Source organism: Brachyistius frenatus, unplaced genomic scaffold (assembly GCF_029030835.1).
Source record: "Brachyistius frenatus isolate BFR_SWC_R1_liver_20210118 unplaced genomic scaffold, ASM2903083v1 Contig_108, whole genome shotgun sequence".
NCBI classification, from domain to species: Eukaryota; Metazoa; Chordata; class Actinopteri; family Embiotocidae; genus Brachyistius; species Brachyistius frenatus.
In genome coordinates, this window is record NW_027210707.1 from 787,299 (window position 1) to 811,587 (window position 24,289).

The following is a 24,289-nucleotide window of genomic DNA, read 5'->3' on the forward strand; positions in this document are numbered from 1 at the left end:
TATTCATAATTGAATGATAACAATTATTAATACATTGCAGACTGGCAAACAAGCAGAAGGCCAAGTCAACACAATAACTTACTCTTGGTAGATTTCTTGCACTTGTTCATAATCTTAAGTAAATTCCAGCAGTTTTTTTCTGCTGAAAAGTGGAATTTTCTTGAAACACTTTTCTTCAGGATTGGTGGTTATCTGTTGCCTATACTCCCTCACTGAGGATTTAGTTGTGTTATCACAGCTCATACAGGGTTTGTGTTGGTCTTATTCATGACCTGTCATTATTTGTCCAATACGAACCACATTCCCTGCAGCCTGCAGCTTCACTTTGTCAATTCGCAATTTCTTCAAATGGTACCATGCTAAACTAAGAGAGGGAACATGGCTAACCGTCAGCATATTGTGTTTTTACCTTTTGACTTTTTATCAAACAACTCGAAATTGCCAAATGCAGCTGCATCGTCTGTACTGAGTCCATTCAAGTCTTATAGAGGGGCTCCGACTATCGATCATCTGAAATGATTCGTCTACAAAATTTAAGTTTGAGTTTTAAGATCCTGGATACCCAAACAAATCCTCAAACTTTACTTCTCTGTCGAATACAATGTTAATACTCCACATAATAGACAAACAGGAACCCAGTCTGACGACAACCTGCGTCACGGACATTTTCTTAGTGACATTTATGTATTTTTAAGATGAAACTTTTGAGTTTAATTGAACTCCAGCAACGGTGTTTACCTCCAAAAACACATTTTCTCACCCTTCACTCTTCCACTCCGTACAACGGCCAAGGAAAGTGACTCACTCTTTTAAATAAAACCCTGCATGAAGCTGCCATTATGGGGCAATTATTTTTGAGAAAAGTTGCTGCGGGAAAGGCATCGATTCTTTGAAGAGCGACTCACGCCTCCCGCTGTCGCACAGCTGGGCAGCCGTCCTTTATTTAGCTGCTCTTTGATTGCAGATCTCCAACGTAGAGGGAAAACGGGGGCTGTGATAGTGAGGAAATTATCCTGAATAAGGTGAAATTGAGACACACACGGTGGATAATTACCAGTCACTCTGCTGCATGGCAATCATGGCCAAAGGCTACAGAGGAGCTGATTGGTTTCCTGCTGCAAGCGCTCAGAGACACCTGTGTGCACGAACACACAAATAACATGCTTGTATGTGGGAATGCATCAAGCCTCACTGCTCACTGTTTCTCGTTTTAGATGCACACATTGGATTATTTACACGTCAACATACACCATGATTTCCTTTTGATGTGATAATTGATGTAAAGAAAAGACGAGCAAATAATAAAAAAAAAAAAACACAGTTGGGTGTTTATATGCGCAGTCATCGGAAAGGCACAAACATGCCATTCACTCTGACACGACTTCATTTAATGTTGCAACTCAATCATGTTGCTTCACAAACAGCAGAGACGTTTATGGTAAATTAGCACAATAATATCAGCAGCAGAGCCACAGAAAGTGACCGTCTGTGTAGTTCAACAGGAAATGAGAAAATGAATGAGAAAATGATCAGAAGAAAAAATAAAGAAGTTCAGGAAGGAGGTTTGTGAGTCATCACAGATTTTGTTCAGTTTAAAATTTTAATTGATTGACTTTTCATCCCCTTTTCTATTTTTTTTAATTTATTTATTTTGTCTTATGTAAATATCTTCATGTTATTGTTGTCATTGTCTTGATTTTGTATTTTAAACTATTGGCTTTTATTCTGTAGCACTTTTATAACTTTCAAAGCTATATCTATATTTTAAGCTTAGTATTGTTTATTATTGAATGTAATTGTGCATTTTTTGCCATTGGTATAATACTACAAGTAATACCATGCTGCTATTACTACCACCCTACTACAACTACTCCTCTTCCTTCTACTAACTACTGATAATAATAATAATTAAAAAAAAAATAACACACAAAATTATTTTTAAAAGAATGTAGAAATTCCCGGTATTTTCCTATTTTTCAACAGGCATAGTTGAGACACCCTATTATCCTCTGAAGGACCCTTCATAATTCCAGCATGGCGGCGTCCGTACGGGTGTGCTGTGCCCTCCGCATCACTGTTGGAGGTGAGTTATATCTCTTTATTTTAATTTTAATTTTATTTTCCACAGCTTTATGAAAACAGCTCGACGTCTGTTTATAGTATTTAATGACCTGAAAGCGGGTCTGTTGTGTTTGGCGAAGGTGACGTGATCAGACAGGTCAGGAAAAGAAGTTTAAAATCGGTGTAGTCAGAGAAAAAATGCTTTTAATGTGCAGTTAACAATAATATTTAAGCCCTTAAATGTTTCGTGCAAATGATTAATGCGTCAGTTTTCTTTGCGACAAATCAAAACAAATCTCCCAAGTAGCCTTTGAAATGATGCACGGTTAAACCCCACCAAAGTCCATTCAAAATTATTTCAATTTAACGTCGCCCTGCTTTTTTTTTTTGTGACTATAGAAGTCTCCGAGAAAATAAGCAGAGGATTATAACGCAGTACTCAAATACCTGAATTCGGCGAAATCTCAAGGATTATCAGACTTTCTTTTCTGTCTCCCCTCTTTGATATATTTGATGGATTCATTTTATTGACGTGTCATCTGTAAACAGCAGGTCCAGACAAAATAGGCTTAAAAAAAAAAGGACACCTGAATATCACGTGTACACAGACTACATACAGCTGAAAAAAAATGGACAAAGATAGTAACTGTATGAAAATGCGTGTTGTTATGTTGAAAACTGAATTAAAAAAAATGTGTTCGAAAGACAACAACAACAAAAAAAAAGCCTCTTGGAAAGAGAGACAGTGTGAGGTATCAGGAGAAAGACACCATCATAATCATGTAATCAAACAAAATGTCATTCACATCAACTCATTTTATTGTAATTATGTAAATGCTGTGTATGTTGCTTTATCCGTGTGTTGCGTAATTCAACAGGACCATCAACATGTCCTCCTAATGAGTGTCATTAGTCGTTGTCTCCATGCGACTGTGTTTTCTTTGAACCTGATTGGTCAGTTTTGATACGTCCGTCTGTCCTCCGGTGGGTGTTTCTGTCTTCCAGGTGCAGCAGGAGCCCTTCAGGTGTCCCACTTTGCGAGTCGAGCATCGGCAGCGTCCCTCCGAAGACGCTCCGCGCTTCCGCTGTTCCCTCCGACATCATGGCAGCAAACCCGACACGGCAGCTTCTTCAACAAGCGTACGTTTACGAAAAAGATTATTTAAAAAAAACAAAAAAACATTTCCTTCCCGCTGCAGCCACAAAGGAGCAACTATCCTTTCACCAAAATATTGTATTCACACTATCTCATGATTTGCAAAGGAATACGCATGTTTTTGTTTAAACGGTGCAAATGCCGCTGTGGTTGGTTTGCAATTTATTGTTTGATGGTTTAAATTGCTATAAATTTGCCTTTTCTTGTTTTTACTCGAACGTTGCTGAGCAGAAATGAATGGATCGCTTTCCGTTTGGTCTTTAAAACACAGGAACCTCCCCCACTCCCCTCCACACACACAAACACTTTTAGTATGTCCCACGTAATGTTTTATATACGAGGCCCCGGGTGTCCGCATACTTTCAGCCACGTAAAATATGTTTAAAGTGATTCTGCCGTCTGGAAATGCAGCTGCGTGTCCGCGGAAGCTGTTCGGATATGTCAGTTTAACGACAGTGTTTTAATGGGAATGTGTGGAGCTGTCAAAACATCTTTTTTTATTTTATTTTTTTTATCTCAGGCTTCCTCTCTGCCTCGCTTCCTCGCCGGCTCCTTAAGTGCTGTCTCTTTTCTTTTTTTTTTTACTGCCTCAGCATTTCACCAGACAATTTAATGTTTTGCGGCTGTCAACATGTCTCGCTCACGGTTTGCGTCGCGATCGCAGGAAAACGCACTCAAACACCGACGGCCTGTCACGTTGCACTGACTCAGAGGCCGCGCTCATATATCTTCTTTAAATATTTACCCTCAGGAGAGATTTGGCCGTCGTACTTTTCTTTTTATTCTCCAGTTTTTCTCAGTGGTTTTTCAGATGGGCCTTAATCTGCGGATGTACTGCGGGTCTTTAAACCGAACCTGCTGCGGTACTGTAAATCCACCAACACTACCAGTTTATTGTATTTTAATTACAGTCCTGAGGTGCTCCAGTATGTCACTTGTTGGACATCTTTATTTTTGGCCCTCACAGGGTCCCGTACATTCTCACGCTGCGTTAGTGGGACTCTTAAATTGTGAAATTGCTGCAACAAAATCTTCCTATAAAACATTTTGATGTGCATTGTGGACACGTTCAGTAGTTGTTTTTAAACTACGAATTAAAGTGTGTTTTTGTTTGTTAAAAGGAGATTTCTGATGCAGTTCGCAAAATAGTCATTCCTGGTGACTAATTTCTTTGTTTACTTTTTGGCAGACAAAAAAACACTTTAAAATAATCCATGTAAAAATTATGGTTGTTTTTTTTGGAAAGTTGCAGGGAGCTCATATTTTGTGTGACTCCTTGTTTCCCTGAGAACCAAAATAGAAACACTAGTAGGAAATACACCAGGGGGAAATAAACCGGAAAGATTCTTTTATTGTAAAATCTAAATTCAGGGTACAGTTCAGCGCATCTGCTTGAATGTATTGGTGAGGTTTGACTCTATAAATTCTTCTTTCGTGCAGATTCAGTTTGAATTGAGAGCTCGGCACCAGCTCTGTTTGCGGATGAATTCCCTGGACTTCACTGTATTTGCTGCCACTGTGTGTTCAGCAAAGCTTTGGTGCCGGCCACATGTCTCTCAGTCGATCCCTGTTTCTCTGTTGTTTTCCATCCAGATAACAAGGAGATAGAAACTAAATCCTTAGAGCTGTTACATTTCTGTTTATCTTGTGTTTATTTATGTGTGTGTTCTCAGTGACGGCGGAGGAGCTGTGGAAAGGTGTGCTGGCGGAGTCGGGCTCCGGAGCCAGGAAGGGCCGAGGGAAGCGAACCAAACGCAAACTGAAGAGGGACCTGAACCGAGGCCAGAGCATCGGAGAAGGTGAGACGTCATCTGTGCGTCTTTTCTTTTTTTTTACTCTCTGGACAATCCTGGGAGCAGTGAAGAGTGAAGCACATTAGAAACTCAGAAAGTCTCACTTGTATTCCTTCTAAATATGAAAATGTGAGTGTTTTATTATTTTCTTTGTTCAGAAGTGCTCAAATTTCTCCTCCTCTGCCGTTAACTTTTCAGAAGTTGTCACCAGTGTGTCTAACTAATGCTAATAAGAAGCTGATAGACGCGACACTAGAATATTCACTGCTGGGTGTTGATTAATTTATGACACTGCTCCACTAGTGAGATGGATTTCTCTTCATTCACTCTGACAATCCTCTTGTTCCTGTTTTCAGTTGTCTTATTCACTTCTGCTCTCATTAACCACCGGTCCTCATTCAGTCTCAGTGTCTTTGTCCTCAGTGCTTCTTCTTCTTCTTCTTTTTTCGCTTTGACTTTAACTAAATGTGCCTCGCTCACCTCCCGACCCCATCCATCTCCGGTGGTGTGAAAGTCTTTAATCTGGGTGAAAACAGCTTTAAAATGCCTCCAAACGTCTCCAAACCAAACATGCAGCTCAGTTTGAGTGAACGATATTACGCTGCACAAACCACTCCAGTGTTTTTATTGGTTTGGCTTCCAGCTCTCCATCCTTTATGGAGGTTCTTAAGACTAATACAGTTGCTTTTGGCGGAAACAAGAGAATTAGTGATAAAATGTCTACCTGTTTATTTATTTACCACTAACCCTGTTAATTTCTGAGTGTGCTGTTTTCAATGGAAGTACACTTTGTTTATTATTTCTCTCTCGTGCTGTGTTCCAAATACTGTACTTGTGTACTAACACTCACTGTTTTGAGTGCATTAAGTGCGTTCACACTGTCAAAGACGGAAACAAGTACCGGGATGATGCACTCAAAACGGTCCAAAACAAGAAACGTGAAACGCTGGACACTTCTTTTTTACAGTCTTGGATCCATTTCTTCTTTTTTCTTTTCTGTGTCTTTAACCCCGCAGGTCGAGGTGGTTTTCTGTGGCCTGGTCTGAACACGCCGGTGTTAAAGGACGGCACTTTGCAGAGCATGAGTCGAAGAGGCGAGGCTGAGCAGCAGGAGGTTCAAGCAGAACTCGGTACGCACACACACTTCACTTTTATGTGCACATGCAGATGTACAAAAGCCGTTTAAATTATAAATCAAATGCAAACATACTGCCACTGTAACGCCCCAAACCGGTACGACTTCAGGAACACGTTGATTTAACCCGACCTCCTGCGATCTCATCTCACAGCTGTCAATCAGTCGTCAGCACTCGTCAGTCCACGAGTCAGCTGGAACAAAGCCAAAGGAGAAGTCAGTTTACTGGAAAATAAAATCGTCTCTTCATGAACCTACATGAAGAAGCGGCAGGGGAAATGAGGTCTTCATTTTGAGACGTAGAAGCACCACTGGTGTGACACAGAAGACGCCAATTTGTCTCCACTGTGATCTCATTTGTTAACAGTAATTAAACTGATAGCTTAACAATGACAAATAGCACCTTTTGCTGTTTGTTGCGCTGGGCTCCTCGACGGCAGCCGTGGCATAAGTTTCTCCGGCTGTGTCTCACCTGCAGTGCGCCAGAGGGACGACTGGGAGAGGAAGAAGAAGATTAAGGTGAAGAGGGAGAGAGGGTGGACGGGAAACTCCTGGGGGGGCATCAGCCTGGGCCCCCCCGACCCTGGACCCAACGGAGGTAAGCTACGCCCGAAACACTCGCACTTTGTCGAAAATCTAAAAATCTGTAAGACAGAAATGTGAAATATTTTGACTGAAATCCTTTAAATGGTTCTAGTTTACTAGAAACAGCTGAAATGTCCCTTTGAAACCACACGACATCTTAAACAAATAAATGAGACGAATTTAAAACACCGTCCCTCCGTCACATTCTTTTCGCTGCTTTTTATTTTTTTCTGGGAAATGTCGCCACGGAAACGCAGCTCGTTCAGTTGTCAGGGATTATCAGAATCTCTGAGATAATTTCTTTTAAAAGGGAAAGATTTTATAACCTTTCTTTTACTTGCTGCATGGTGTCGTCAAGAATACAAAGACAGTAAAACCTACAGAGTCCAGATCATGACACAGCAGGTCTGTAGGCATCTTACATGTCTGTTGGAAGACGTCATGGTGAGTGTGGTGGAAGTTACAGAGGAGATGGAGTGTGCTGCTGCTGTGTGTGTGTGTGTGTGTGTGTGTGTGTGTGTGTGTGTGTGTGTGTGTGTGTGTGTGTGTGTGTGTGTGTGTGTGTGTGTGTGTGTGTGTGTGTGTGTGTGTGTGTGTGTGTGTGTGTGTGTGTGTGTCAGAGAGAGTGAGAGGTTGCTATGGGGGACGATTAGGACTGATGAAGAGGAGGATTTGACAGAAGTCTCAGTTGGGCCAGTTTCCTAATTTAGAAAGACATCTCTCTCTCTCTCTCTCTCTCTCTCTCTCTCTCTCTCTCTCTCTCTCTCTCTCTCTCTCTCTCTCTCTCTCTCTCCCCCCCCCCGTCTGTTCATCTCTCCTCTCTTTTTGCTCTCTGTGGCTTTCCTGTTCACACTTTGTCTTTTTAACCTGGATTTGTACTTGTCACTCTTTCGTTCTCTCTTTCTGTCCGTCTCTCTTTGTCTCTCGGTTCCACTGAGTTCATAGTTTAGTGGGAATTCCAGAAATTTGGTAGTTTGGGACCAATACTACTAAAATACATGAATTTTAGGGTCCCAAAAATAATGAATCAACCAGCTGAATGTCTTTCAAAAATAAACTATATTTTTTTATACTCATGTTATGAACTATCGCTATATGAGCCTAAACAAGCTACTCGCTGAATTCGGTGAACAGATCCAGATGACTGTCTTTGACACTCGGATCATTTTCGGGTGTTTTCTGGTTTCGTTATAAAACGCCTGCGTGACACCGTTTCCATTCTGGCTTTCGGTCGTCTGTAATTGAATCCTGATCATCCGACTCAAATGCGATATATATCTCCATGCATGACGCTTGATGTCTTTTTAAATTCTTTTTGCAGCTGCACTTGCTGCCGCCACTCCACATGTTGTTGCTATTGTACCATCTTCAGCTCTTCGGTACTATAATGAAATGTGTAATGAAATGTGTCACGCTTTCAGTATTTTTGCCATTAACTTGGTGCCTCATGAGTCTCACTTAAATTAGTCTCTGAGGAATTTTGAAGTGATGCTTCTGATATTCAAAATAAACACGAGCCTCGTTGACCAGCAGTTGCTCTAGAAACATAATGTAGCCGTACAGCATGCGGAAAAGGAAATGATCATGATTTCCTATTTGTCTTTATTCTTAATTTGGATCCCCATTCGCATAAAATCACACAGAGAAAACAAAACCAAAACACAGGTGATCAGTCTGTAGTGATCATTCAGGGGGTACAAATAACAAATGATGTTATCTTATCACTATCGCAATGTTACCTTAATGCTACCCAGCCCCCAGCCCTTTTATTATGAAGCCCAGTGTTTCCTGTATTAGGTCCAATATATTAATAAATACATTTGACTGTGTTTTATTATTTGCCTCTTTTGTGCTGTCAGTTTTTGGGAATCCATTCATGTATTCAATCAGTTCATTCAGAGCTTCATGTGTAATTTTATATATTAGTTCTTCTCAGTGAGTCAGCACGCACACCGCTGCATCCCTGGCACGCCGAAACTGAAAGCGGCCATTTTTAATCCTATTAGTTACACCTGTGGGTGTTTCATCTATGACATGTCGTGTTTTTTTCCTGCCTTGTTTTGTTCCTGTTCTTACGCTCATGAGTTCTGCTGTTTAAATGGCTGCCAGCTTCATAACACATTGTCCTTCAGGGACAATAAAGACATGCTGTAGTATGATTCCTCTTTAAGTGTGGGGTTACGTTACGATATTGAAAATCACCGTATTGTCAACCGTGCCTCGTGGAGCGGGAGGGTTTCGATCAGTACTTTGGATTGAAGCTTGAATCTAATATTGTACCGTAAACCCTCTGGGGCCCACAGTGGTGCAACTCCTGACTAATCAGCTCTTCATTACAAACCCTGAGGAGCACCGGGAGCTTATTCCAGCTGATCCACTGATGGAGCTGCTCACCTCCCGTTCCCAGCCTCATTACACGTTCAAACCTCGGTCTTTGTTGGAATCGAGTTGAGCTTGTTTACCTCGATCTGCTTACAGATGAGGGACTCGGTAGTTACTTCTCGCTCCTCACTCTTCTTGTGTTCAGCCTGCTGCTTCACATCCTTTCTTTTTCATTTCCTCTTGATATTTCCTCTCTCTCTCTCTCTCTCTCTCGTCCCCACGCTAACAAGCTCTCTCACATCATGAAATACACCTCTTGCAGTCTCTCTTGTAGCACACGCACACACACACACACACACACACACACACACACACACACACACACACACACACACTGCCTGTCGTTCTCACTCACCCATAAATGCACTGGGGGCCTGGTGAATGTGATGTGCAGGGATCTGTAACCAGGTTGCTTTCTCTCTGATCAGGTTTGGTATCTTGCAGATGGTGGGCTAACGTCCCAGCTGAGAGACGCGAGTGTTTTCTCCTCGGAGCCGTTCGAGCCGACTCTCCTTTGTTTGCTGTTAATTGGTTAGAAGTGAACAGGGCGCTGCTGGGAGAGTAGCATCCTTCAGAGGTCACTGACAATGGAAAGTGCAGACTCGTTACGCCGTTGCAAGGGCTTCTGGGTATTTGTTACGCTAGCAGGAGCCTGGTTTAATCTGTTTATGAGTGTGTGTGTGTGTGTGTGTGTGTGTGAGAGACTGTGCCTAAACGTGTTTGTCTGTTAAAGCTTTTTTTAATCTGAACTGTCTTTCTTTCCCTCCTCTGTCCGCAGAAACCTACGAGGACTTTGATTCGCGTGTCATTGAGGTGAGTCACACTTTTCACAAACTACGAACTTGCATACGTTTTCAACATTACCACAAAAACTGCTTAAGATATTAAGAAAAAGCCCAGAAAACAGTATCATGACTGACACAAACATATTTAACCATCAAATTGTCGTATCAGTTCTAGCTTGGAATTGTAATTAAATCCTTTCACCTCATTTTGACAGATAAATTATTTTAACTGCTTTATTATTATCCACAAGACTCAAAGGTAATGAAACCTGTCCTGCCTCTCCATATCTAACCCTTTGTTGTTCATTATGCTGCAGTTTGGATGTTAACATATGGCTGATGGCAGCAGTAAAATTGCTCTTTAGACATTTAATCATTCAGGAAAAACAAAACGAAACAAATCGCAGTTGTACTGATGGTAAAAAAGAAAACCTCCAGCTTTGTGTGCGTGTTTTCAGAATAATGCAATAGGAAGCCTCAGCGGGGACAAACTGTTTTCAAGAATATTGTAAACCCGGTGTGGCGTGTACACATGTAGGGCGATGGGGCTAGATTTTGTTGAACAAGTAAAGCTGCTTTTGAGCACTAAATTTCACTGAGGCCAAATAGTGTACTTTCTGGAAGGTCACATTTGCATCCGTGTTTGATAGAAAGTAAATAAAAAGCAGTGTTGTTCCTTCAAGAGGTGGATTAGTCTGTATTTCTACATCAATGCAGGCGTTTGAACCGAAGAGAAACGAGCACAAACGCACACATAACACTCTGTGTGACTCATTGCACTCGTATTCCTTTAATTGTTTGGCTTTAATGGTTTATTTTAGTGTCAAATTGTCAAAAATGTTTTAATCTAAAAAATCTATAGTGTCCACTTGTTTTGTAATAACGAAGGTTTTTTTGAAATGAGAGACTGCTGGATGACAGTTATAAGGACAATGTTGTAATTTCCAGTTTGACCTGAGGGTGGCAGTGTGGTCGCATTGTTACAATGCCAAAAACTGTTAAAAAGTTAGAGCAACAACACAGCCTGCGGGGGATGCGTGAGTCACACCTCACTGCTTTGGCGCGTCATCTAGACTTTTCTATTTTTTTTTAAGCGCGAAGCGCTGAGTTCTGTGATCACATGTGCACTGTATAGTCACAGCAGAAATCTAATGTAGGCACTAATTATACAATGTCAATAATTTAGCAGGTGTTTTTCCGATGCGCTGTCTCCATCTGTCTCTCTTGTGATTGTCTTGGTCTGAACGAGGCTAAACAAAAGTCACGTGACTGCTTTTTGGTGGCATCTCTTCGTTTGTCGGACATCGAACGTTCGATCGCTGATGGCCATTATCAACGGAAAACTTGATATAGAAAGATAGCGCCGGCAGTATCAACGCTGCAGCAGACACGCTGGCAGCACAGTTTTACCCAGCAAAGCTCCGGAGTCTGGTAGCAATGTGTTCTTCTCTTTATGTTGTTTAATGGCAGTTGGCAGAAAGCTTTGAAGTGCATTACCGCCACCTTCTGGCGGTAGTAATGCACTACAACCAGCCATTGGTAAAAAGGAAACATGAAAAAGGACGGTATTCGCATATAGTATTACACTTTTTATGTTTTAATGAGTATTCGAATGTTCAAAAATCGTGACCCATCTTTAATAGATACTTACTTATGCTTCCATTTAAGTAAAGGTGTTATCATGTGACCAACCGAAGACTTGCAAACTGATCAGTGTAGCCAAGTAGTTGAACCAGAAGCCGCTTGACCCCCAAAACTGTGTGTGTGTGTGTGTGTGTGTGTGTGTGTGTGTGTGTGTGTGTGTGTGTGTGTGTGTGTGTGTGTGTGTGTGTGTGTGTGTGTGTGTGTGTGTGTGTGTGTGTGTGTGTGTGTGAGAGATAAGGTGCACTGTGTGGACACTTAATTTAGATTCCCTCTCTGTCATGCTGTGTCTTACCTTACTTCAATTAGCACTAATGGTCCCCACTGAACTAATGGGAGGGGGGGGTTAAGGCTGCAAGGTCACATGTACGCACAAATATGCGTGTGTACCCCTCGCAAACTCGCACACACATTATCTTGCGAGGAGATCAGTGCATAAAATCAATACATGGTACATTATTTTTGTATATTAGAAGTCAAATTTTCTTATAATTTCAATACGTGTGCCTGTTTCCACGTGTGTATTTAATTTGTGTCTACACACACAGTATTAGATTGTGTGTGTGTGTGTGTGTGTGTGTGTGTGTGTGTGTGTGTGTGTGTGTGTGTGTGTGTGTGTGTGTGTGTGTGTGTGTGTGTTTCTCACATTGATAGTCTTCCCCAGCACTCCTGCCTGCATAAATAAGAGTGGTGTCACAGGCATTAGGCTTCCCCCTGGAAACCCACGGATGCTTTTACGGAGTCATCACCTTCTGTATAAATATACGCTCAGTGCGTGTGTGTGCGTGTGCTTGTGCGCGCGCCACTATAAATTCAAGCCTAATGAAATGAAAGAGGATTACTGGAATAAAAAGGCTTCTCTCCCAAGGACGACGATGTTGGCATGCCATTAGTGAAGACATCCAGCGGGAAGGGAGAGGGTGGGTGGGGCGGGAGGAGGCGGGGGGTGAGGTGGGGTGGAGGGAGGGAGGAGGAAAAATTATGAAAGTGAGTTAGGATGTCAGAAGATGAGAATAAAGTAAAGAGTGAAGATGGTAAACTGCAGGGTGTGACTCATACAAGGTTGATAATAACAAAGACAATAACTGATGAGAAAGCATGAATTAGTAAACTATACAGTATTGTAGTATTCTCCAAAGTGGATACGCCCAAAATCATAGCTAACAATACTCTGTGTTCTTAAACAGTTTTCTGTGTATTCACTAATACATTCTGGGTATTTATGCTATTTTTTTTTTTTTTATACGATGGCCAATAAGAAAGCTGACTTTTGGCACAGATACCAAAATAAAGAAAATAATTTTTCAGCCACTTGAAATGCAGCTTTTCTGCTTTAAGGCTTATATTGGATATATAGTGTATAAAGGAACACGATGTGCAGTTGAGTATATTGAAGCCTGCACTACTTAATATATTACATGTAATCCGTTTAATTATGCACATTATTTCAACCCATTGACCTACGTGGCTGAATTCCACGTAGGAGAAGTCCTGCTTTGGTGCATGTTTAACACACAATTGAGCCGTCATCAATACACCTGTACAGAAGTCAGAATTTCTGCAATGTTAAGGTCCATATGTTCATTATATAAACAAACACTGGGTCAATTGATATTATGGAAAGTAAAATGCATCGATTTAAAGTGAAGAACCCAAAAAGAATTATCCCCCAACTCTGCTGCTCCCCTCAGCTGTACTGAGCTTTTTAAGCCGCTTTCAGCTCATTGTTTTGGTTTTCCAGCCCACAACTTCTGTCTGACCACTCTCATCAGGCTTGTTTCCAGCCACAGCTTGCTGCTATTATGAAAAAAGCAAAGTTGGCAGCTAGCTGGTAAACAAAGTTTACAGGAGTTGGTGGGGGGGAAAAAAAGGAGAAAGTTGGATTTAGGTGCACTGAGTGTCCAGAAATAGGGTGGCAGGGGATGTGTAAGCAAGCAACATGTCACAACAACTTCATAAGGTGAAAACATGCCAGTGTTGTGTGTTACAGCTTGTCCTGCTGCCCCCACCCCCTCCCCCCGGCCGTCACAATACACACATTTAATCAGGTTTATGCAGGTGTGTGTGTGAGGACAGTCAAGAAATTCGTCAAATGAAAAACATGCACCGTAATGCACCATTTAATCCACTACAATAACATTACCAACTACAACCCTAAAAAAAAATGGCCATCAAGTTAAATCACCCGTCCCTGGCACACTTTGAAGAAGAGAGGGAGGGAGGGCGGAGGACGGACAGGAAAGCGAGGTTTGGAGAGTCGGGGCGGCACAGACAGAAGTGATGTTCATGGCCTCTGTCCAGGTACAGCAGCCACTTGGACAGGATTCAGTGATTTCATTAACAGAGATGGAGCGTTGTCAGTGTCACAACAGGGTTTTTGTCTATTTTTCTTCTTTGCTGTCTCCTCCCTGAAGTCAACAACCTTGAAAGTTTTGTTGAAACTAAACAGGCAGCCGGCCGGATGACGGCAACCTGAAAAACTTTCAATTGGATTAGATGTGTTTAAACAGCCGAGCGGAGGCACGTACGTGGCTTAATACCTAAAGTGGAATTCACATAAATGGTATTAATACAGCTTTGTTTGTAATTTCTTAAAGGCATTACTTATATTGTTGATGCAAGCTGGTAACAGTTCGTATCCTCTGTTATATACAGTTGTAGCAGGAAGATTGTCACTTAAATTAGTGCAATTAAAAGAATGGCATATGTATTCAGTTATTAATACATTTGAAAATATAAGTTTGAAGGCATGAGTCACATAATAATCTAGAGTTAATTTAGAGAATGCTTGTGAAGGTTTAATTTGAGAACAGTTGACAGCAGTTTGAATGAATGAGAAATGCAGTGTTTTTGTGTGCTGGTTCTGTTGTAAGATACTTATTTACTATTTGAGTGTGTTTATATTCCTCAAGAAAGAAATTGATTTTCATTAGAAATTGATTTTTGCCTTCTTTTTTTTTTCCTGTCATTCACACACACACACACACACACACACACACACACACACACACACACACACACACACACACACACACACACACACACGTGTGTGCATTCCTGAGTCATTTGCATGATTGATACACAGTTCCTTGAGCCAGCATGATTGTTTTTCTGCTAACAGGCTTCCTTTCATGGCTTCACAACGCTGGATAAAAACAGAATTACAATTCTCTATATTTTTTTGTTGCATTTCCTTCTGTTTTAGGTAAATGAGTTCAATAAACATGTATATTGAAATACAATTTTAAACTAGAATCATAATCTAAACTCATTGTCCTCATTTTATCCAGCATTGAACATCCCTGAACAGTAACAAAGGTTTTACGTTGTAATTTTACAACAGGGATTATCATTTTCAAGCCGTGCAGTAGTAAATATCCTCTTTTAAACTCCTCGGTGGGTTTTCGGAGTCAAGATGTGAACTTAAAATCCAAGTGACAAGAAACGATTGTGGAGTTGTGTAGACGTGTGTCGTCGTTGGTGCTCTCGCAGGCGCCTTCTTGTTTCCCCCGAGTGCTGAAAACTCCTCCCCTGCACTGCAGCGTATAGACGGATCCCGATAGGAAGCCGTGCAGCAACAGATTGAGTAAAAAAAAAAAAATAATAAGACATTAAAAAAGAAGCGAGCCCGAAGCGTCCTCCCACCGCCATGCTGCCGCTCATCCGGTGGAGGAAAAACACGCCGTCCATCTGCTCGGCTGCTGAACGCTAGGCCAAAAAAAAACAAAAAAACTGCTGCATCCTTCACCTACGATGGCAAATGTCTGCCCCCCCCCACCGAAGCTCAACATCACCGGCGACGCTCGCACACGCCCCTCATCCAAACTGGATGCGAGCCGCAGCGAAACACGAGAACTTGTTGCATTTTTAGTTATAAAAACAGTGTTTTGAGATGCCATCTGGTCCGAACCAGAGTTTCCTTATCCTCGACGACGCGCACACAAGGACGCGTTTCTGCTCCTCTCCACAGGCCTGCAGTTTACAAGCAAGAGTGTTGCATCTACACATTTTACATCTAAGCTCTAAAAGCAGCGTCGTGTTCATGCATGTTTGTTTAAAGAAAGAAATTTGGAAAAGCTTGCGTTTTTTTTTTTTTTTTTTTTTTTTTAAGGCCTCCCTTCTTTCTCTCTGTGTGTGTGTGTGTGTGTGTGTGTGTGTGTGTGTGTGTGTGTGTGTGTGTGTGTGTGTGTGTGTGTGTGTGTGTGTGTGTGTGTGTGTGTGTGTGTGTGTGTGTGTGCAGTGTGTGTGTCCGTCCTGCAGGGTTGTGTTTTGGTGTGTGCTGCTACCCTGACCCCAATCCTTCTGCTGTGGCACCGCAGTCAAATTATAAACCCTTTACTGAAATGTGCGTTACATAACTAGCGGCGCTGAAGGCACATCTTGACTTTGAAGTTTTTCTGCTGAAATTCTGCACTGTTCTGTCGCTTACGCTCTCTGGCGGGGATGAAAGAGACGAGTCGAACTGTGAATTTCTTCTTTTTTTGGGGGGGGGGGGGGATAAATCCTCACACCCCCCTGCCGCGCAAGCCCGCTGGTGGTCCGCGTTCAAGCTGCTCGGAGACGCAAAAGATAAAAACAGAAAAGTAGCACGCTGCGATGGGATCTGTCGAGTTGCGTGTCCTTTTGTTTCTGCGGTGTTTCAGGTCACTTTTGAAGTCACGGTTTTAAAATGTTTCATAAAATCCAGAATTAGCATGTTCCTCTGAATTTTCCCGGCTGCTGGCGGCGGCGGCTCCCCCCCTCGGGGTTGTTTTTCCCGTTACAGCGGACTTCGCTCCGTCTCTGAAGGAAGATTTTGCGCGCACAGTCGGAGATGATGTCGGGTTTTTTTTTTCTTCTTTAACTTCCGAGCTTTGCTTTTATCATCAGAGTGTGAAATGAATGTGTCTGTATATTATTTGAGTATTCGTATAAGGAGGGTTTTAGTGTAAAATCTCTCGCTCCGTGTCTTGTTTTTATCCACTCGGTTTGTTCCGGCTTCACTCTGTGTCCTGATTTTACCCATTTTTTTTTTTCTTATTTTGTTCCCTCCTCTCTCTCCCGCTCACACAATGTGAGCAGTAGAAGCTTTAACATCTCACACGGAAGGGAAAAAAATCGTATTTGCCTTGCTGCCTTTCCTGAATACATATTTAATAATGGATGAATTACTGAATGCGCTTCTTTACAAGTCTTTCAACCTCAACAATATGTCTTTATTTGTGGAGAATGATCGATTTAATGTGTTATTGTCCTATAACCAAGATTTAAAACAGCCTGACTCAAACCTGTTTACTATACATCACGGTGTTTGTAGTGCACTAATCAATATTTTTCTATGATCAATGACTGTGTAATGCAAACGGGGGTTGCTTGTGGTGATGAACCGACAGAGAAGCTCTCCAGGGTGCTTCAGCATCTTTCAGCTCATTGTTTTGGTTTTCCAGCCACAGCAGGAATCAGTTTTAAGTGATAAACCTTCGATAAACCCGTCGTAGGCTTCCAAACAAACAAACAAACACAAGACAAACAAAAGTTTAACTTTAAAGCAGGGTGAATATTCAACTTCCAGGAACCAGGTCTAAAGAAATAAAGAACGTTTGCTCCATATTTGCAGAATGTGTAAACGGGCAACGACTTAATGAGGTCATAATATGTCAAGAGGTTTGATCTGTAGCTGCTTGTAGACTTGTGTGGTCAAGAGCTCGTTATTGTAGCTTCAGATATAGAAGATCTAGTGATCCTTAATGTAAAACAACTGTAAAATCAGGCTTTTTATTACAAAACCATCATGTGAAGAGAGGTGCTGTGGCATAGAAATATTTTCTAATCTGCCCTCTAATGATCTTAATTAACTCTGTTTAATGAACTCATCAGTATAACTGGCTGTTTTATGTATCACAGTGACATTTAGCAGCGCTACTGCCGCTCGCTTTGTGTGTGTGTGTGTGTGTGTGTGTGTGTGTGTGTGTGTGTGTGTGTGTGTGTGTGTGTGTGTGTGTGTGTGTGTGTGTGTGTGTGTGTGTGTGTGTGGGGTTGATAACAGACGAGCAAAGTGCTGACTCCCCCCAAAAAAACTTAAGACAACTACACACACACACACACACACACGGTGCGACCCACGGTCTCTTTTTCAATGTGTTTACACTTTTTCTATCTCATACACATCTACTGTGTGCTGCACACATACCTCCATGTTCAGTCGCGCACACACACACACACACACACACATACACACCGCCCATTCTTATAAAATTTTCCTCCTCATCTTTTTTTTTCTTCGCTTTCTTGTTTCATTTGTTTATTTCATTTGTCTTGTTGTTTCTTATCTTCTTCTCCTGCTACACTTTGCTCCTCCTGCTAATCAGATTAATCACCTCTCCTCTATCGTCTCCTGTTTAAACAGGCAATAAATCCTCTTTTCCTTCTTCTCTCTCCTCTCCTCTCCTCTCCTCTCCTCTCCTCTCCTCTCCTCTCCTCTCCTCTCCTCTCCTCTCCTCTCCTCTCCTCTCCTCTCCTCTCTTGTTTCTGTGGTGTATCTATGCTGCCCCCTGCTGTTTCAGAGTCATATTGCAGGAAGTCTTGGTTGTGAGATAGATAGATAGATAGATAGATAGATAGATAGATAGATAGATAGATAGATAGATAGATAGATAGATAGATAGATAGATAGATAGATAGATAGATAGATAGATAGATAGATAGATAGATAGATAGATAGATAGATAGATAGATAGATAGATAGATAGATAGATGACGGTCTCCTCTGTTCAGTGAAAGTCACTTAAATCTGTTTGTGTATTCGGTTCTGAATTCAGTCACAGATACACAGAGTTTTAGTCATTTTAATATGACTGCATTTTCTAGATATCAGATGTTGTTGGTTATTGATGTGTGATTGTTTATTTTGTAGGTGAAGAGTGTGTTCAACATGACGGCCAAAGAGGGCAGGAAGAGGTCCATCAGCTGTTTGGTCGCCGTGGGAAACGGCAACGGAGCTGCAGGTTTGAATTTCTCCAAAAGATACATAACTTTGATATCTAACAAATCCAAAATTTGTTCAAGGTTGTTTTGACCTGAAAATCATTTTAACCACTTCCTTCCCGCCCCTCCCACCAGGCTTTGCATTGGGTAAAGCAACGGACAGAAACACAGCTCTGAGGAAGGTAAGACCACAAGTCAGATTTTTGTGCCTTTTAAATGTTGAATTTTTGTGATATGAATTTGAATATAATTGATTAATACTGAGAGATTAACTTGAACAGGAGACGTAATTGCCAACTTACAAATCATCGGTTCACATTCATCATTTTATGCATGAAGTCCAAAGACCTTCCTGACAATTAGTATAATGTAGAAGAATTAAAGGACATTTCTGAAGTTTAGAAATAAACTAAAAAGATTTGGAATAAAGGCATATTTGAAGAATAAACTTTCCTGAAGGAGCTTAAAAAAAAACAAAGAGACCGGCTTCCATTGAATTCAGTATGTTTTCCTATGAAGGCCTTATTACACACAACAGTGATTCCCAAACTGTGGTACGTGTACCACTGGTGGTACGCAAGAGCACTCCAACGGGCCCAAGTCTAAAAAACTCATCAGTTGATTTCCTTTTATTACAGACAGCCAGTATTACATCAACATGTCACAAAACGATGATGTAAAAAATAGTTTTCTATCATTTCAATATTTTCAAAATAGAATTTGCCAGAGCTGAGCCGCTTGACATGATGTTTATGTCTGACTCAGCATAACGTTAGCTCGAGGCAGTCAGATTCAGACTCCTCAATTGTTGATGTCAAGAGGAATGATTTGAATTTTGAAATAAGTAAAAGCTCCAAATAACAGTGCTGAGTGACAAAGCTGGTCGAGAGGAGTCGGAGTTGACAGTTGAGCTGCTGTTGAAAGAAGAAATGTAAATGTATTTTTACATTTTGAAACGGTAGCCTTATATAACTGAGATTACGATTCTGAGGCTACGGCAGGGTTAAATCAGGTCATTTTATTTTTATGAAAATAGTATTTGGTACATCATGATACATGGTCTGAAAAGTTTTGTGAACTTCTGACACAAGCAGTTTTTCTGCTGATGATATATTTCCTCTGTTAACGCTCCGGTTTAATTTGTCTCCAGCAGCTCCAGCAGGAGATGTGTTCATTATCACAACAAAAGGCCAACTTTCAGTCTGTGTGTTTGTGTGTGATCTGCAGGCCAAGAACAGAGCCATCCACTACTTGTACTACATAGATCGATACAACAACCAAACCAGTAAGTCCATGTTTCTCATATTTTATCTGTCAGTTTGACAGAGTTTCACACCGATCCCCGCCGTACAAGTGCTTCTGCAGGGAGTTTTCTACGAGTAAAAAAAAAAAACTGTTTCGGACTTTAAAGTAAAGTAATTATCCGAAATATTTTCTCCCGCTTCGTTACTTTTGCATCTATTCCACCTCTCTGTCCGTCTCTTTCACTCCAACGCGATCACATCGTATCGCCTGCTTGTACTCGTACGAGCGACATCATCTGAAACCAAAAAAAAAAAAAGATCCTTTCTAAAAAAAAGTGCACCGCTCGTACTTTCTTACTGTAAAAACTCCATTTGGCTTCTTGTGCTGCTGCCGGAGAGCAGAGACGCAAAGGTGAATGTGTGAGTCATCGGCCTCCACCGCAACCACCGGAGGAGAAAGTTTGCTTCCTGCGTTGGCCGAAAACCAGACGTGTGTGTGTGTGTGTGTGTGTGTGTGTGTGTGTGTGTGTGTGTGTGTGTGTGTGTGTGTGTGTGTGTGTGTGTGTGTGTGTGTGTGTGTGTGTGTGTGTGTGTGTGTGTGCGTATTTGCACGTTCATAGATAGAGAAAGCCACCACACGCCAGCTCTCTCTGTGCGACCATCTGCAGCCTGTCTGCGTGATTGGTTGTTTGTTTGCTTCTTTCTCAGGATATCAGTCGTATCAAACCTGCAAAAGCTTTGGGATCATTTTTATTTCCTCTGATTCCTTTGTTGTTCCCTCGCTGAAGTCTTTTTTTTGTTTTGTTACTTTTACCGGCAACGTTTCAAGATTTTAATCCGTCTGTTTGTTTGATACTCCGCGAAATAACTCCAAAAGTTTCTTTGGTGTCAAACCAGATCTGAGAAATCTGAAGTTTTCCTCCATAATTATTCTGCTGCTTCGAGGTCTCAGTCAGGAAATCCAACATCTGGATCCTCCCAACTCGACTCGCTCGGTCGGAGAAACAAAACCGATAAACAAATATCGCACACGAGGGAACTGCAGGGTTTTAAGTTGTAATTTAAAAGTTTTGAGCTCTTCTGACCTTCGTTAGTGTTATTGGCTCACTTTGTGAGCGTTCATGTAGCTTCAGTTGTGCCCAGCAGAAATAAATGAACCACGCAAAGTGAATTTCAATGAATTAAAACGTTGCAGCATGTTCGGTTCAGTCTGTTTTGGGCTTCTTTTTTTTCCCCTCTTTTGTTGTGGAGAAAATAAAACCTTTCGGACAGAAGAGGAACAACAACAAACTGTTTTGCAACAAATTTCCATTTGATCCAAAAAAGTCCGAGTAGATTTTTTTATTTGAATGATCTGATTACTGGAAAATAAAGGAAGGCTTTGTCGAGGATGGTTTTGGCTTTTATATATATATATATTTGTCTATCACTTTGCCAGATGAAGCTGGACCTCCTGCAGCCACAGCAAATGTTCAGCTCCTTGTGTGTGTGTGTGTGTGTGTGTGTGTGTGTGTGTGTGTGTGTGTGTGTGTGTGTGTGTGTGTGTGTGTGTGTGTGTGTGTGTGTGTGTGTGTGTGTGTGTGTGCGTGTGTGTTTTTTAATAGTTTTATATTTTGGAAGTCCTCCCCCGTTGTCGCACCATCCCGGTACAAACCCTCCCAACCCCCCGATTCATTAAGTGTGTTGGATTCACCGGACGCCGTAGAGGACGCAGGGACAGCAGCCACCGAGATGTTTTTAAGGCGCCGCGACACGCGAACAAGATTTTAGCCCGAAGCTTCGGCGTCGGCGGCGCACAGCTTTCCCGCTCGGAGACTCTGCGCGTCTGAATAACTGATGAACCGCAGCTGCCGCAGCGAGCTGGTGATTTGCGGCATGTGGAAGGACATCTGGTGGGCAGGTAGAGAAACACGAGACCTCGGGGAGAACAGGAGAGAAGATGCATAAACAAAACTCGAGCGCTTCCATTTGGAAAAAAAACAAAACAAAAACAGGCACAGCAGTCGTGAAAGATAACGAGACTTTCTGGAATCATTACGTCTGCTTGTTACGTGTCGGCTTGCTCTGCCGCTTTCTGCTCTGCAGAGTGTAATGTTGTTGTTGTTGTTGTTGTTTTTTTTCTCCCCTCAACAGTTTATCATGACATTCAGTCCAAGTTCAAGAGGACGACGCTGCGCATGAAGAAACAAAACGAAGGTGCGTTTGTTGTTTGTTCAGGATTTAGTTTGGAGCTGAGGCGGCAAAAATTCACCTGGATGGTACGACGGAGTTTTAAGAGCCACACTGACAACAACAACAACAACAAAAAAGTAGAGGAGGAAGATAGATTTTTTTTTTTTTCATTTTGTGTTTTGATAATGAAGTGGAAATGTAAAAGAAAAAGTCGACAATAAAGTCAAAATGTTGAGAAGCAAAAGAAGCGCCTGAGCTTGAACAACTTGATCAACTGTCCTATCGTGTCTTGTGATTCATCACATCCTGTTTGTATTGTCCATTAAAACCGATTCTGAAGTACAATTGCAAGAGTTCATCCACACAAGACATCTAGTAGAATCATATGCCCAAAGCAAGTAGTTTGATTTATTCTCAAAAGTTCGACTTTAATCTTGAAATGTAATTTTACTCTGGAAATGCAATTTCAACTTTATTCTCGACATTTGGACAATAAAAAAAATAAAAATAAAAAATCCTCCTCCTCCTCCTCTAATGTTTTTTTCCCCCTTAATGTGGCCGAGACACTCGGTCGTAGGACGCATGGTCCTGGATCCTGTGTGATACTCTTTAATCTGTGTGATAGTCATTTTATTATTTTTGCAGGATTTAGTGTTAAAAAAAAAAAAAAAAAAAACCCGTCGTATTTCCAGTTTGTGCCACTGCCTCTCTCGTCTTCCCTGTCAGTCCAGTGTCAGTGATGTAAGACACACTTCAACAGCACTTAGTAATAACTGTTAGGATTTTACAGCACAAACAAAGAAGGTTCCCAGATTGTGCTGCTCTGGTCCGCAGGATTTGAGATTGAGCTCAGAAAGATAATATACTTCGCTTTCTTTCCTGTGGAGACCCAACGTTACATTTCTGACGTGTGTTACAGTAGAAAACACAACAACAAAGACAGCCGGTGTTTGATTGTCTCCGCAGGTTACGGCCTGCAGTGCCACCGGGCGATCATCACTCTGTGCAAGCTCATCGGCATACGGGACCTGTACTGCAAAGTCGATGGGTCGGTGAATCTCCTCAACATCACCCGGGCCCTCTTCATGGGATTAGCCAATCAGGTGAGGGCATGTAGTAGCGAGAAACAATATTGTTCATGACTGATTTAACTAACTCGATATTAAGAAAAACATCTGGTAAAGATCTCACCTCCTCTCTCCTCCATCTGCCGTCTCTCCTCTTCCTCACCTCCTCTCTCCTCCAACATCTACCCTCCGTCCTCTTCCTCACCTCCTCTCTCCTCCAACATTTACCGTCCCTCCTCTTCCTCACCTCCTCTCTCCTCCAACATCTACCGTCCTTCCTCTTCCTCACCTCCTCCAACATCTACCGTCCTTCCTCTTCCTCACCTCCTCTCTCCTCCAACATCTACCGTCCCTCCTCTTCCTCTCTCCTCTAACATCTACCGTCCCTCCTCTTCCTCACCTCCTCTCTCCACTAACATCTACCATCCCTCCTCTTCCTCATGTCCTCTCTCCACTAACATCTACCATCGCTCCTCTTCCTCATCTCCACTAACCTCTCCTGTCCCTCCTCTTCCTCACCTCCTCTCTCCACTAACATCTACCATCGCTCCTCTTCCTCATCTCCTCTCTCCACTAACCTCTCCTGTCCCTCCTCTTCCTCACCTCCTCTCTCCACTAACATCTACCATCCCTCCTCTTCCTCACCTCCTCTCTCCACTAACATCTACCATCCCTCCTCTTCCTCACCTCCTCTCTCCACCAACGTCTCCTGTCCCTCCTCTCTCCACCAACGTCTCCCGTCCCTCCTCTTCCTCTGCCTCCCTGTAGGAGACCCACCAGATGCTGGCCGAGAAGAAGCAGCTCCACGTCGTCGAGTTCCATTCGCAGACGGGCCCGCTGCCCATGGTGGTGGCGAGCCCTAAAGACGGAGCCCGACCCGACGTGGAGTCCAGCGACGACATCCCCAACACGCGGCTGCACTGGGACGACGTGCAAGCCGCGCAGGGCATCAAACGCTCCATCTGGGCCGGCATCAAACGCACCATCTGGTAGCGCCTGATGTCTGGATCGGACCGCGGGACACAGGGTCGGACCGATGGAAGCGAGCGGCGTCAGACCGAGGACCTGACTTTTGTCTCATCATCTCCACATCTTAGTGGAATCAGGTTGTAAGTGTGTTGATTGCTTTGTTGAACCGAGGACTGAAAGTTTCAAAAATGTTTCTCGACATGTTGACGCCTCATTGGACGACCTTAGTTCTCCGGATCCACCATGAAAAGGCGGATCGAGACACCGAATGGTTACTAATACAATAAAGTATAAATCGGTAAGATATTCATGCTCGGTCTCATTCATTACGTACAG

The 24,289-nt window shown here is 42.2% G+C and overlaps 1 protein-coding gene across 1 annotated transcript; it reads left to right on the top strand.

The window, feature by feature from the left end:
- Positions 1–2,027: 2,027 nt before the first annotated feature.
- mrps5 (mitochondrial ribosomal protein S5) lies at positions 2,028–24,259 on the top strand. The gene is made up of 12 exons (XM_069712283.1): positions 2,028–2,083; positions 3,067–3,201; positions 4,891–5,016; positions 6,027–6,140; positions 6,624–6,743; positions 9,891–9,925; positions 18,431–18,521; positions 18,637–18,683; positions 19,729–19,786; positions 21,879–21,941; positions 22,884–23,020; positions 23,753–24,259. The coding sequence occupies exons 1-12, from the start codon at positions 2,035–2,037 to the stop codon at positions 23,975–23,977; spliced, it is 1,200 nt and encodes a 399-aa protein (XP_069568384.1). The 5' UTR covers positions 2,028–2,034; the 3' UTR covers positions 23,978–24,259.
- The last annotated feature ends 30 nt before the right edge of the window (positions 24,260–24,289 follow it).